The sequence below is a fragment of the Asterias amurensis genome, chromosome 6 (assembly GCF_032118995.1).
Source record: "Asterias amurensis chromosome 6, ASM3211899v1".
NCBI classification, from domain to species: Eukaryota; Metazoa; Echinodermata; class Asteroidea; order Forcipulatida; family Asteriidae; genus Asterias; species Asterias amurensis.
In genome coordinates, this window is record NC_092653.1 from 9330358 (window position 1) to 9345350 (window position 14993).

General features: G+C 38.5%; 1 protein-coding gene across 1 annotated transcript; it reads left to right on the plus strand.

Annotated features, from left to right (window-relative positions):
* The first annotated feature begins 3524 nt into the window (after positions 1–3524).
* On the plus strand, positions 3525–14776 carry LOC139938618 (uncharacterized). The gene is made up of 10 exons (XM_071934212.1): positions 3525–3666; positions 4969–5037; positions 6322–6570; positions 7546–7699; positions 9580–9594; positions 9873–9976; positions 10545–10615; positions 11384–11562; positions 12138–12233; positions 12401–14776. The coding sequence occupies exons 1-10, from the start codon at positions 3658–3660 to the stop codon at positions 12406–12408; spliced, it is 954 nt and encodes a 317-aa protein (XP_071790313.1). The 5' UTR covers positions 3525–3657; the 3' UTR covers positions 12409–14776.
* The last annotated feature ends 217 nt before the right edge of the window (positions 14777–14993 follow it).

The following is a 14993-nucleotide window of genomic DNA, read 5'->3' on the forward strand; positions in this document are numbered from 1 at the left end:
CATTGATTGACCACAAAGGTGCGGGGTACACCTTACTGTTAGGAGGCTTTCGAGTTTCAAAAGGACTCGCCTCGGAAGGTGTCGTTTTGACGTTGAAGCACTCTATAGATTTGAGATTTGCTCAACTATAATGGAAAGGCATGCTCAAGCAATTAAGTTCTAGCTTCAATCTTCAAGTCGAATTTGAAGGAGAGTTTCGATGTGTGAGACATCTAAGTGTGAAGGGAATATCCACTCATGGGAAATATACAATGTCTTTGAGGCGTAACTTTTTTTAAATGGAAGAGTGTCATGTCTTTGTTGTGCACTTCGATATGAGAGACCCTCTGCTTCAGAGAGAGCAGTTGTGGATTTTCGCCAGAATTTGGAGGCAATAATGTCCAGCGTTAATTTTTTTAAATGCATTGCTGGCACTTCCATTACGAGATGATGGCATTATAGTTTACTAGACTGCAGCATGATGTGAGTTTAAGCCTGCGCCTAAAGCGCTTGCGAGGGTAAAAGTTGCTGGTAAATACGGAAAACTCTACCGAATAGGACACATGAAAATTGATGTCTATAGACAGTGAGCTTCAATAACTGAGCATTATGTAGGTGGAGTCAAGCCCGGTTCATACTTCCTGTGACTGCAAACGTGATACGAATTTTGACGTCACAGCTTTGTTTTTGAGTTGAGCACATTGCAACTGATGCGAGTTCTTCGTTGCGAATTTGTGACGTCAAACTTTGTATCGCATTTGCATTCACAGCAGGAAGTATGAACCATGCTGTATGCAACGCTTGCAAGATACACAATTTTCATTTCTTTAATCCAAAACAAATTGCTACAACATGGTTTTTGTCATTGTGCGAACTTGGCCATGGCTCTTTATTAGCCTAGGATGGGGCGCCCTCTATTGAAAACAATATTGCGTTGAAATCTTTCCAATGGGAAACTGCTGCATGGAATATTATCAGGTGGTTGTTGGGAGGCTTTTTATCGTTTTTGTCACAAAGTTGGGGCTCTGAAATGCTGAAATTAACTTGTCTGTTTCTATGTTCGTTTTGCAGTTGTGTGATACTTGTACACGATTTATCTATAATGTTTGTGGTGGTCGCACAAACCAATTTATAAAAGTGTTTAGAAAAAGCACTTGTAAATACATGTATTTGTATTGCCACTTTCACTATTGACTTATCCATGAGTTATTTCTTCTTGTGGTAGCCCTTCATATTTTTGTAGACGTCTTTACTTTGTATAAGAATGAGCTTGGCTGTAATATTTGGAGATACATATAATTTCGTTGATGGTTTTGATGTAAAGAATGTAAAAAACTAAATTTTCTAGCTTTTCGTTTGTTTGTTTCTTTATTTGTACATGTGTATTCATTTATATGCTACTCATAACCAATGGTACACCCTACCATACTGTTTCAGGTATTTTTTTTGTTCAACTGTTTTGTTTTGGGAGACAGTTTCTTTGAGTTAGTGTTCTCTGGAAACGTTTGCTTGTAAAACAACTCTACAGTGATATGTATAGTTTCAGTTATTGCCAGGCAAATCTGATGATGTGTATTGTAATATTTAGAAGGACTGATGAAAGCGCTGTAGGTTTCATATTTTGTACATAAATGTATATATTTCATAGGTAATAATAAAATAGCAAATTATCAATGACTGAATTGAAATGAAGAAAAAAAGAAAAAGAAAACAAATGGTGTCTGGGATCATGATTGTTAAGTTTACATTAGACCATAGATTAATGTAGTACATCTAGAGGAATACAAACCATGTGACACAGCTGGTCGAGAACCTTTTGGGGCCTTTGAGATGGTGCGGACCCATTGTAAATACATGGCACGGACGCATTCTTAAAAATGCATCCTTATGGAGCTTTCTTTCGTTTTTTCCCCTTTATTTCCCTTTATTTGTACTCTACCTGGTACACAAATTTCCAATAGACCTTGTACAAAAATTTCCCATGGACTTTGTACACAAATTTCCCATAGACTTTGTACACAAATTTCCCATAGATTTTGTACACACATTTCCAATAGACTTTGTACATAAATTTCCTATGGACTTTGTACACAAATTTCCCATAGACTTTGTACTATACACAAATTTCCCATAGACTTTGTACACAAATTTCCCATAGGCTTTGTACACAAATTTCCCATAGACTTTGTACACAAACTTCTTATAGACTTTGTACACAAATTTCCCATAGACTTTGTACACAAATTTCGTATAGACTTTGTACACAAATTTCCCTAAGACTTTGTACACAAATTTCCTTGTGGATGGAGCACCCCAGTCTTTAGAATTCCCCCTTGGAGTCATTTTGTTTTCCGTTCTTTGTTTCGTACTTGGTCTCCATAAGGTACCGAAGATAAGCACACCAGTTCACACAACCAACATTTTTAGTATAGCGTTTGGCGCTTGCATGTAAGCGGGGAATCGTGACCGTAAGCGCAGAATTCGGCGGAAGCAGAGCCATGAAATGGGGCCCAGATCTTTGACAATTACCAATAGTGTCCAGTGTCTTTAATTAAAGGGCAAAATGTGACATCATTGTTTTTTTGTTTTTTTTTTGTTTTTTGTGTGTGTGTGTGGGGGGGGGGGTCATTCAAAAGAGGACACTACCAGATAAATTTGCCGTTGTGGCAGGGACCATCTCTACCGGCCTCACTTTCAAAATTGCTTCTACGCGCCAATAAGAAATCAAGATAGCCAACACTTTAGCACAAACCAGAATTGTAGGACGCTTGGTGGCGGCAGAAGCTAAATCCATCGCAACCACGTGTTCGACCCAATCATCAACAGACGATAAACAACAATGTTACAGTAATATTCATCTTTACACGCTGCTTTAGGATTTTGTATTCAAACAAACTTTAACTTAATTTAATACTTGAATCTTCGCATTGACTTTGCGCCAGTCCCTCATCATCAATGTGTGCGTCAATGTGCAATGTGGCACTCTGTTTGTCAAAAGTCTGCTTTTGTAAAAGCTAAAACCCATTCGCCCCTATCTACTTAAACTTTGCTGTGAAATGACGACATGACAAACAACATGTAATAACTGTTCTCACGCTTGCATGCACCCAAAATATCTTACCAAAATTGCCGCAACAGTTTGTGCATACACGGCCTTACTGCGTTGCTCAAAAGCACTTGTACAAAGGCCTATTTCCATATTTCGTCATTGACCTTAAAAAATAGAAAACTGAAATGCCATCCAACAAACACCATTCAAAATGTGCGCCCAACCGTAACCGCCAACTTTCTGTCACTATGTTAGCCTTGTCCCAAGTTTGTCAGCTTCGTTGTACGAGGCTGAAAAACCATGCTTCGACCCCACGGTATACTGTACCGTGCAGTTCGTCGTTCAACGTGTGATTCATGCTACGTAGTGAATTCAAGGCGGGGTGCTTGCGTAAAGAGCCTTGAGACAAGGCTACGACTGTGTATGTGTTTTTGGCGATGGGCCAAAAATGTCGTGGTTCAGCGGACATTTCTAAGGTGAAACCTGACGGAACTATACGATGTAATGCAATCGACACGCCTAAAGAACGGTCGCCTTCTACCAACTGCTACACCAACGAGGTTCAACTTTTGTGATTAATCTCATCTTGTGGTCTGCTTTGGGCTTCCGTTGAAGAGAGTTTCTTCAACATGAATTCCGTAAGTAGTGTGGATTTTGATTTTTTTTTGCCTGTGTTTGTAGTTATAGGCCTAGTTTTTATTAGGCCTAGGCCTATAGGACTAGGAATTTGTAGGACAACGTTGACATAGGCTATTATACTCTACCGAAGATTACAAACACAACAAGTAGAACAAACTAATGACAAGAAAAGTAAGTTCAACATTATACTTTTTCCTCTCATGGTTTGCTGTGTTAAAGGTATACAGATGATTGGATACAACATTGTATTGATTAATTTAGTCTATTGTTAAGTTCAAAGGCTTTTTTATATAACCTTTTTTTTGAGAGAGAGTATTTCCCCCTGAAATGAAATTCGTATTCGTATTCGATCTGAAAACCATGCAAATAAAACTATGTAACTGTTCATGTAATTCTGCTGCTGGCAGCGAATTGAATAGAATTTTAATAAACCATTGAATTGAATTGAATTGAATTGAAATTGAAATAATTCTCAAAATTTCTTATTCTAACGAAATCGCAGCACACTAACTTATTTGGGTAGAAGGCTTCGGCGGTTTCGATAGAATAACGAATTTTGAGGATTCTTTCACAGAATTTTGAGAATTCTTACACTTCGAAGTAATGTGGTTTGTTAAAAGATATAAGTTTTTTACCGCCAAAAGTTTGAATCCGAGAAGGGTTGCTCTCAGAATCGTTTCTCAGATTATGTATTCGTCTGAGGGATTTTTTTTCCAGGGGCGTGGACATTAATTGCTCCGGATTCTCGGCGAATATCTCAAAACGCTAAACAAAATTAAATCAAATGTTCACCACGTTGGGTGTATTAAGATAAACACAATCAAACGGTTGAAAAGGACAAAGGTGTTGTCAGTGCAGTTCGAGCGATTCTGTTTAGGTCAGTTGTTTTAATGACAACATTAAAGAGTACCCGGCAGTGACCATTGCCCAAAGCGACATTTCGGACACGGACTTCTCACACTTAACTGCAGCGACAACGAAAACGATAAAGATAACGACACAAAGAGGGCGTGCATTTTTATCGTTCTCGTTTTCGTTCTCATATCGGGGCCTGTGTGACCGGGCCTTCATGCCCGCTTATACTTCCTATACGCATGTGAATGCGATACTGACAATATTACGTCACCAATTCGCAATAAATAAATCAGTAGAGTAGAAATGTGCTAAACTCCTGCGAAACACTCGCAGCGAAAACAGGGATGTGACGTATACATTTGTATCTCATTTTTTTGTAGAAAGTATGAAACCGGGGTTTAGTTTTGTTGATTGTCTCAGTTTTTGTTTTCTGTTTGGTTTAACAGAGACGCGGGAAAAGAGCAAGACCCGCCACGGTATCGGCTCGCCGGCCCCGACCAGCATCGGGTCGCAATGTAAGTAAATTGACCCAACAAAAACGGTGTTTCCCATCCACATGCTTCCTTAAAGGATTTGGGTACCTTTTCAAAATGTCAATAGATTTACATTAAACTTACAGGGTGTGAAGATATTGATAGTGGAAAGCTTCCCTTCAAATTTTACTTACTGAGGTGCTGTAGTTTTTGAGAAATGAGTAAAACAATGTCATGAAAATACGTTTGTAAGTGATTAAAATAATTTTTGTCTCATGAGACCAAAATTATTTTCATGACATTGTTTTACTCATTTCCCCAAAACTACAGCACCTCAGCACGTAATATTTTCAGGGAAGCTTTCTACTATCATTATCTTCAAACTGTGTAAGTTTAGTGTAAATCTGTGGACATTGTCGAATTTTATAATAACTGAAAACTTGTTTAAAAAAAACATGTTTTTCAAATACTTCTGTATTGGGTTTATCGGGGAATTAAATAAGGGACCCCAAGTGTCAAATTTCGTTTTGTGAAGCATCTATTTTCCAAAAGATTCACTGCAGAATAAGTTGTTTGGCTGTCGAAATTGACACCACGTGTATTCTCCCATAGATACACAAGAGAGAATTATTTAGGGTGGTATAACACCAAGGTAATTGCAGATACTAGTGTTATTTTAACTTTTGACACATTAGGCCTATGTTGTAACTTTTATTTTTGATACCATGTGACAACACCGATGGTGTCAATTTGAACACCTCAGTTTTTGCACTTCAGAACCTTCAGAAGGATTAGAGACTTGTTTTCCCAAATTTCATATAAACTATCTGTTGTAAAATGGTTGGATCGCAGAATTTAATGTGCTGGGAACCCCTCTTTAAAGGCACTGTGAACACTATTGGTAATTACTCAAAATAATTGTTGCAATAAAAACTTACTTGGTAACGAGCAATGGAGAGCTGTTGATAGTATAAAACATTGTGAGAAACGACTCCCTCTGAAGTTACGTAGTTTATGAGAAAGAAGTAATTCCCGCTAAAATATTTTAATTGATTTCAAGACCTCAGCTGAGGTCTCGAATTCAAGCATCTGCTGAAAGCACACAACTTGTGCGACAAGGGTGTTTTCCTTCCATTATTCTCTCGCAACTTCGACGACCAACTGAGCTCGCATTTCCACAGAGTTGTTATTTAATGCATATGTTGAGAAACACCAAGTGATAAGACTGGTCCTTGACAATTATACCAAAGGTGTGTCCAGTGCCATTAAAGCACATTGAAATACTTATTTGACCACGAATTTGCATTATCTTCGTTTTGGTTCAAGGCAAGCCGTCGCCGAGTGAAGCTAAGTGGGTTGCTGTTCCTATCGAATGATGGTAAGAGTAAGTTCTACCCGGACGGCGGCCGCGAGCGACGGTCAACGGCCCCCCGTGGTGTGGGGCGTCCGAAACGGAGGGTCAGTCGGTTGCTTCGGAGGACCAGGTCGCGAGAGGAGCGACCGATGCCCGCACCCGTCTCATCCGCTAGATACTACAACAGCACATTCTACGCAAACGAAAATACATTCAATATGGTAAGAATGATTATGTGCGTTTAAAGGCAGTGTACACTCTTGGTAATTAATCAAATAATTATTAGCATAAAACCTTACTTGGTGATGAGTAATGGGGAGAGGTTGATAGTATAAAACATTGTGAGATAATTTTTCACGAATTTGATTTCTAGACCTCAGATTTAGAATTTGAGGTCTCGAAATCAACCATATAAAAGCACACAAGTTCGTGCGACAGGGGTGTTTTTTCTTTCATTATTATCTCACAACTTCGACTACCAATTGAGTTTAAACTTTCACAGGTTTGTTATTTTATGCATATGTTGAGATACACCAAGTGGGAAGACTGGTCTTTGACAATTACCAATAGTGTCCAGTGTCTTTAAATATATGTCATTTTATAAAAGATGTTCATCCTTTGCTGTCGCTTGGTTAGTAAAGTGTGAAATGCAAAAATGTTCCCGAATCCAGAAAAGGGATAAAAAAAAACATCAAAAAAACGACAACTCAGATGGGTTGGACACACTTCTATACAGAAACCTGTTAAGGGGCCGCTCAATATGCTCTCTACACCCCCTCTCATAGCCGGCGATTTCATGAAGCCTGCATCATTTAATAACAATCCTCTGAAGTAACGTAGTTTTCGAGAAAGAAGTACCTTTCCACTAAAATATTTGAAATTTGATTTCGAGACCTCAGAATTATATTTGGAGGTCCCGAAATCAAGCAACTGAAAGCACACAACTTGTTGTGACGAAGGTGTTTTTTCTTCCACTACTATCTCGCAACTTCGACGACTAATTGAGTTCAAATTTCTATAGGTTATTTTGTGTGTATGTTGAGATACACCAAGTGAGAAGACTGGCATATGACAACTACGCAAGTTGTACAGTGTCTTTAAAAAAAAAAGTTGAAGTTTTGTCTAGTGGAAGTAAAACTAAGAGAGGCTTGCGGCAACACCATGTAAAAGTTTCTTCTTCTTTTTTTATTTTATAGGAGAAGCCAGGGGATGACGATAGTAATTATGGCAGTGAAGCCCCACCCAATCTTCAAATGGCAATGATGAGAACTTATATCACATGCTTTGCCATCGGACTCTTGCTGGTCCTCTTAGTTACGGCAATTGTTGTACCTGTGGTCATTGTCGCTAGTAAGTCCCACCCCCTCCAAAAGTCCCCATCTAATTAAGCCCTCATTGAAATGTCACACAAGCTCTCGAATATTCGAAAGTTGACCCAATCTATGTTGAGCAAACGCGTGAAAATGTTCATTGACTTAGCGTTAACTGTGAGAGGGTATAGCTGTTCCTGTCGTTTACTACACGCTGGGAGGAGAACGATTTCACTAAACCCTTCCTAAATTAGGATTAATCATAGATAGAGATAGGATTAAAGCCATTGGACCCTTTCGGTACAGAAAAAAAAATCACAGATTTACAAATAACTTACAGGGTTTACAGAAGGTAATGTGAAAGACTTCTCTTGAAATATTATTCCATGAAATGCTTTACTTTTTGAGAAAACATTAAAACAATTATCAATTCTCGATATCGAGAATAACAGATTTATTTTAAACACATGACATTACACGGCGAAACGTGCGGAAACAATGGTGGGTTTTCCCGTTATTTTCTCCCGACCAAATTTTCACAGGTTTGTGATTTTATATATAAGTTGTGATACACCATGTGTGGGCCTTTGAACAAAACCGTTTACCGGTGTTCATTGGAAAGTTGTCCCAATCCCTGTTGAGCAAACTCTTGAAAATGTTCATTGACTTAGCATTAACTATGTGAGAGGGTAGGCTGTTCCAGTCGTTTACTACACGCTGGATGGAGAACTCATTTCTCACTCTAAGACGTGACCTGCTCTTGATTATCTTGAAGCTATGACCCAAGCCGTCGATTTCACCAAACTCTTCCTAACTTAGGATTAATCATAGGACTTAAGACGAGTAAGTTTCGTAATAGACGTTATGACGCATTTAAGCCATATCATAAGTTAGGATGAGTTACTCGTCCTAGATCGAGATAGGATTAATGCTAGCGTTTCGTAAAATCGGCTGCTAATTTTTTAAACTGATTTCAGTTGAAAGAATTGTTTGGTGTCAATGTTATCAATACCTGATAGCTTGCATCCATTTTAAAACTACATTCATCAGAGGGGAATAATCAACTGAATCTAGTCATTAAACACTTTTGAAACATCCGTTGAAATAAAACCCAAAATACAGAGGAAATTGTATCAACAGTTTTAGTCAGAGTGCAACACCCCGAGAATTCAGAATTCAGCGTGAGCACCAAGTCCAAAACAAGTCCAAACATCAAATACATGTTATACATGTATGCTGCACGTGCTTCTTACCAAAGATTGTTTTTTGTTCATTAAAGTCACCTGGAAATGGATTTTTTTTTCTTTCAAACATAAGAGTATATGCTTACGAACAATAAAACATTTTTTTTTAGTAATTGTTTGTCACGATTTATATGTTTAAAAAATATATAAAGTTGTTTTGGGGCTGACTCCGCCTACCCCTTTTGTGACGTCAATCGAGGCAGTCTTTGCCTGCAATGCGTATAGTAAACACACGTGCAAAGTACATGTACGTCCAAGTCGTGAGTTGGTACTATTCAAAAAGTGTTTTTCTGCATTCAGCAGCAATACACCTGGTCGGCATTGCCGGCAAAAAACAATTTTTTTTTTTTGAAATGTACAAACTCACGACTTGGTCCGTACATGTACTTTGCAATTGTGTTTACTCTACGCATTACAGGCAAAGTCTGCCTCGATTGACGTCACGAACAGCGCCCTCTCGGGTCGGGGTCTACTCTTAAATTTGTAAATAACATAAGAACTGATTTTTTTAAATCTTAGTTAACTGTTTGTTCACATTCCACTCATCAAAACACATATATTAGTGACAAAAGCTTTATTTTGAAAAAATACCACTTCCAGGTGACTTTTAGTTTTTTGACTAACGAAGATACCTTCCCTTAAAACAACAATTTTTCTTCTTTTCTTTTAAATGCAGGTACATCGACGAGACGTAAGTAGAACTGACGCTTCTTATCAATTCAAACTCAAAGAGATAGAAGGGGTTCGCCCCGGTGTTCCTGGTTTGATCGGCAGCAAATTGCGCCACAGCACCTTGTAAAACATAACACGGTGCCTTTTAAAAGGAATGTACCCCATACTTAGTAAGACTAAACTGAGCGCTTAAATACGCACTAGGGTGCGATAAAGCGCTATAATGTAAAAACTTAGTAATATTATTTTATTGTTGTAATAATATTACCAGTCCTGTACTTATCGTTAACCATTCAGCGACAGTGACGGGTTATATGATCATAAGAACTGGCTTCACGTCGGTCTTGGATGACACTTCTTCTGCTCAATACACCACCCTGAAAACGGACTTCGAATCAGCAGTAAGTTTTGATAGTTGTTTCTATACTCCCCACAAAAACAAAACCACAACAACAACAAGCAAACAAACAACAAAATAAACAAAAACAAACAAACAAACAAACAAACAAACAAACAAACAAACAAACAAACAAACAAACAAACAAACAAACACCCAACACCTCAAACTTGTATTATACGCCTGCAACCGTGGACCTATCCCTCATTTGTTTAGGGTCATCGGTTTGAATGATACCTACTCGCATACACAAGTGTGTAAACACCTGCAATCGTGGACCCTCCTTTGTTCAACTCTTTGTGATAGCAACCGTGGACCCCATTGTCCCTTTTGTACTAGGTCCCAGTTTGAATGTGGCTACAAACCCACACGCACACACCCCCACAAAAACCCACAAACACCCATCGAGAAAGACTCTTCTAGGGTCAAAACGTCAGGCCATTAACTAATTTTTGCACCCAACAACTCTAAAAATGTCCTTCCTTCTCCGCAATTGTACCATGCAGTTTCACCAACTGTTGTCGCTTTTATTTCATTCTCTTCCCCCCCCCCACTTCTCTCGTGATAAATAGATGAATCAAATCTTTCGAAACAGCGCCACCTACGTCGACGACTTTAAAGAGAGCACCGTCACCGATTTTGCGTAAGTTCTCATGAAGACTTGGCTCAATTTCATAGAGCTGCTAAGTACAAAAGTAGCTTAGTATGGGAGGTATTTTTTATTTAATTGAAAGTTTGCAGAAATCGTGAATTTGAGTGTTTTACAACAATTTGGCCGTCCATGCCAACCAATACGTCACTGCACGTACTTAATCCAATGACATCATTGTATCAAATGAAACCACTGGTTCTGAAGATCCTACCTGTCTTTTTCCTTGAGAAAATTTATTTGATGAGTTGACTCAGTTGTTATTACCACCCTGGGGATACGTAACCAGCCTAAGAAAATAGCATCAAATTCAGTCTCATTGCCTAGGGATGTTGTCCACATCTCATCATGGGCTCCTATCCATTAGGCCGAGTAAAAAAAAACTTGTTTAGCGTCCCCGCCTGCTTCCTTTTGAGGGGCCGCCTCCTTTTTATTTTTATTTTATTTTATTTCTTATGCACATTAAACCAAAAATCTGAAGTTTTATTTTTAATAATTGTTTTTTAATTCGATGACAAAATGGTTATTTTAAATGATCTCAGCTAAATCAATCTGAATGTCTTGTCAAAAATGTGTTTCATTTATGTATGGTGTGTTTGAGCAGTAGATAAAACAATGGATATTTGATATTTTAAAAACAATGGCGATCATCTTGAAATATAAAATAAAAAATAAAATGCCCCTCCTCCTTCCTTTTTTTGAGAAACCCGGACGCTAAACATGTTTCTTTTTGTTCTCGGCCTTTTTTCACTTCATATACAGCGCTTCTGAAACAACAACCACCACCCAAGTTGATTTCAGCGTAGTCTTCAATTCAGACGTTGGGATTACTCGTTTGTTAAGAAATAGTGTGTTTGATTTCATCACGGAGGAGACTTTGAGGGCGGGGTCGCCATTTGCACCGCTCGATGTTATACCGAGTACACTGAATATAACAGACAGTAAGTTTCAATTATTTTATATTCCGATATCATTTTTCCCGCCACAGTTTTTCTCGTGACTCATAACATGACAGAGCTAGCTTTAAGGCAATTACTTAAAATAAATGTTAGCATAAAAACTTACTTGGTAACGAGCAATGGAGAGCTGTTGATAGTATAAAACATTGTGAGAATCGGCTCCCTCTGAAGTAACTTAGTTCTTGAGAAAGAGGTTATACCTCACTCAAATAATCATCAGCTGAAATCTTTTATTGTGCATCTGAAAGCACTCAAAGTAATGCAACAACGGTGTTTTTTCTTTCATATTCTCTTGCAAATTTGATGACCAATTGAGTCCATATTTTCACAGGTTTTTATTTAGTGCATAATTAGATACACCAAGTGTAAATGCTGGTCTTTGACAATTACCAAATGTGTCTATAGTACCTTTCACAGGTTTATTACTGTTGGCTTAGGCCTTACATAAAAGTGTAGATACTGTGGGGTCCTTGGCTGGCACGTATACCAAATGTTGTCCGAGTGTTTGAAATTTTGACCTATACTGATATTTACTCATAACTTATTGCATTTTTCAGGCTGTGGTGTCTATTGTGAAAATAATGGAGTTTTGTCGGTGATCTCCTGTACATGCACATGCGCATTAGGCTTCACTGGTGCAACGTGCACAATAAGTAAGTTGTATATATCTTTCTGTTGAAACGTCAAGCCCGAGTTTTGGCCAACAAAGGTTATACACTGTGTGAATTTCAACTAGTTCATAATGCTCTATTTTTTGCGTGGATTGGTGCCAAATTAAAACCACTTGTGTTTTTTTTTGTTCTTTCTTTTCTTTTCACAGCTCTGTAATTCCTACTGGATCTCGAGTTTGTCAAGAACTAATAAAACCCTGCATATGAACCTGGCACAAATTTAAGACATATTGCACTGTTGCCAAGCGGGGGCTACTGTCTGCTGGTGTGATGTGGCTGGAGATTGTGTCCCTTTAGCCCCTTTCACATGAGAGCAATTTAGCAAGGGTCCCTTGCTAAATTGTAGCATGGTTGTAAGACTTTACAAAATGCACCTCGTGTGAAAGGACAATAATTTTTGGAGTGTCCAGGGTCCCTTGTAAAATCTTGTCCAACATTGCTACATTTTGTCGGAGGTCCGGACCTACGACAAATTGTTACACTAGCGGAAGTTTTGACCAAGGACGTGGGCTACATCATCGTATGAAAGGAATCCTTGTTTGTTGAACGACGTCCTAGGTGAAAATGCCCATACAGCGCATGTTAGTGGGTGCTATCTTGTCCAACAAGGTGATCAGGATTACCAATTCGTCATATCACTCTCATGTCTCAGAAGGGTTGTTAGTTTTTTAACTTTGCAGTGGGAAAGCTCACAAAATCAGTCACACACGGTGATAATAAATAAACAATCCACGCTTGTCAATTTTGTAGCAAGGGACTTCTTCATATAGCGCCCTCTTTTGAATGTTTTTCCTATAAATATTGGGAACAGAAGCTCATAATCTCAAAATTTCCAAATGACACCGGTTTGGGAATCAAATTGCCTGTAAATATGTTGAGCTTGCGCGGAGGGAAACTGCCCAAAACAAAATGGCGCAACTATAGTTTGATTCATAGAGCTATATATAACTCTATGGTTCGATTGTGGCGATTACGTCAGGTGAACTGGTTACTCGTTAACTTGTGACATGATTACAACAACCCGAAGTTTTGGATAAAAACAATTGTGTGCTTCGTCGAAATGGGCTCTCTATAGACCACGTGCCCTTTGGTTCCTTCTAAACCACCCTCTCTTGATATCTGCACTGCAGTCTATATCATGTAGATTTAAAACACATTAAGGACTGACACGTATTGTTATGGGGGTGTTCTGTTATGTTTTTTAAGTAAAGAACAATAATTAACTTTTTTTAAGTGCTGCGAAATAAAGCTTCATTTCTGATTAACCAACAATTGTTTGTAACAATATCAAAACTATATTAAAAAAAGCGGATAAAACTATAAAATTAAACTCGGGAAATTGTGTGTACGGATTGATGCGGTGATCTGTGATGACGTAATCATTTGGAGCTGCTTATTTAATACCAAATAATGATATGAAAAATCTTATAGCAACAGGCTGTGGAAACATTCAAATGTTAGACTCGACTCAAGTCGTTATGGCGTGCAAGTTTGTGGTCATGTGAACCTTTACAGACGCTGTTGATAGGGCCTATTTTGTGGCCGGCGAACTCGGCGACTTTGATTTAAAGTCTAGACGTAGGAATTTTAGAAAAAGGTATCATTATTTGTTGTTCCTGGAACTTACTCTTATCCAGAGATAACTAGTTTTTTTTTTAATATAAATTGTATATAATAAACATTTATCATACATTTGTATAGGCCCATGTATATCATGTACACAGACACTGCGGTATATTGTACATTTTGAAATATTTGTAGTTGTATAGTCAGTTCTGTTTGAGTTTCGGAGATTGCTTAATATTGTATAGTGTAGTTTGCCTTGCTCTATGGTTTGTCCTACATGCAGTTAATGTGTAGGCCTAGGTCATATAATATGTTACAAAATCGATTATTGACGAAATGAGTGAAGTTTCCTTAAGTCTTGACGACACGCCATCCTTGTGTAAAGCTACTGGAAGCCTCCTCTAATAAAAGTAAAAACTGCCATATCACCAATCTTGTTAAAAGTGATTTATGCGGGAATTAAAGCCTATAATTATGTTATGACACTCAAAGCCGGTGTCGCATGCAATTATGTCCTCTATGCAATACTATCCGGAGGACATTATTCCGGACGGTTTTGCATATGCAATCGTGTCCGCCCGGATGCTGCTGCATAATGCAATTGTGTCCACCCGGACACATTTTCATATGCAGTTGTGTCCGCCCCGTGCAAAACCGTCCTTGTGTATAGTTAAACGCCCTTGGCAACGGAATATGTTCGCCATTTTTTTACAAGCTAAGTGCATGTCATGAACAACATGGCAAATTAATGATCGGCAGTTGGGTATTCGCTGCAATCAATACGTGAATACACATGCTGTACATTTAGTGCATGCATTGTTTTCTATGTAGTAGGCTATACAATTGCCATTCTCAAAAAATGTCCCTTTGTAAGGTTTCCCTTTTTTGAACCGATTTTGGAGAAGGAAAAACATTCCCATAGAAAAGCACAACGACAGTGGCAATGTTGATGTACAGAAAAAATGCGTATGCAAGGACCCTGTGGTTCCACATCATGTGGGGGGGAGGGGGTGGGGGCTGCGTCTTCACTCTCACTTCAAGATGTCCGGTGTCATGCCAAAAAGTGTCACCTGCCGATAGTGCCCGCTCATTAACATTCTGTGATGTGATTTGTCAAGCATCCATGACGTCACATTATTTGATTAGATGTCGCACAGTTTATCTTTTCATCTGAGG

What these genes read in the sequence shown, in the direction of transcription:
- LOC139938618 (XM_071934212.1), top strand. An exon ending in ACGAAAATACATTCAATATG is followed by an intron (nt 6,571 to 7,545) that starts GTAAGAATGATT and finishes TTTATTTTATAG; the next exon opens with GAGAAGCCAGGGGATGACGA. An exon ending in AAACGGACTTCGAATCAGCA is followed by an intron (nt 9,977 to 10,544) that starts GTAAGTTTTGAT and finishes CGTGATAAATAG; the next exon opens with ATGAATCAAATCTTTCGAAA.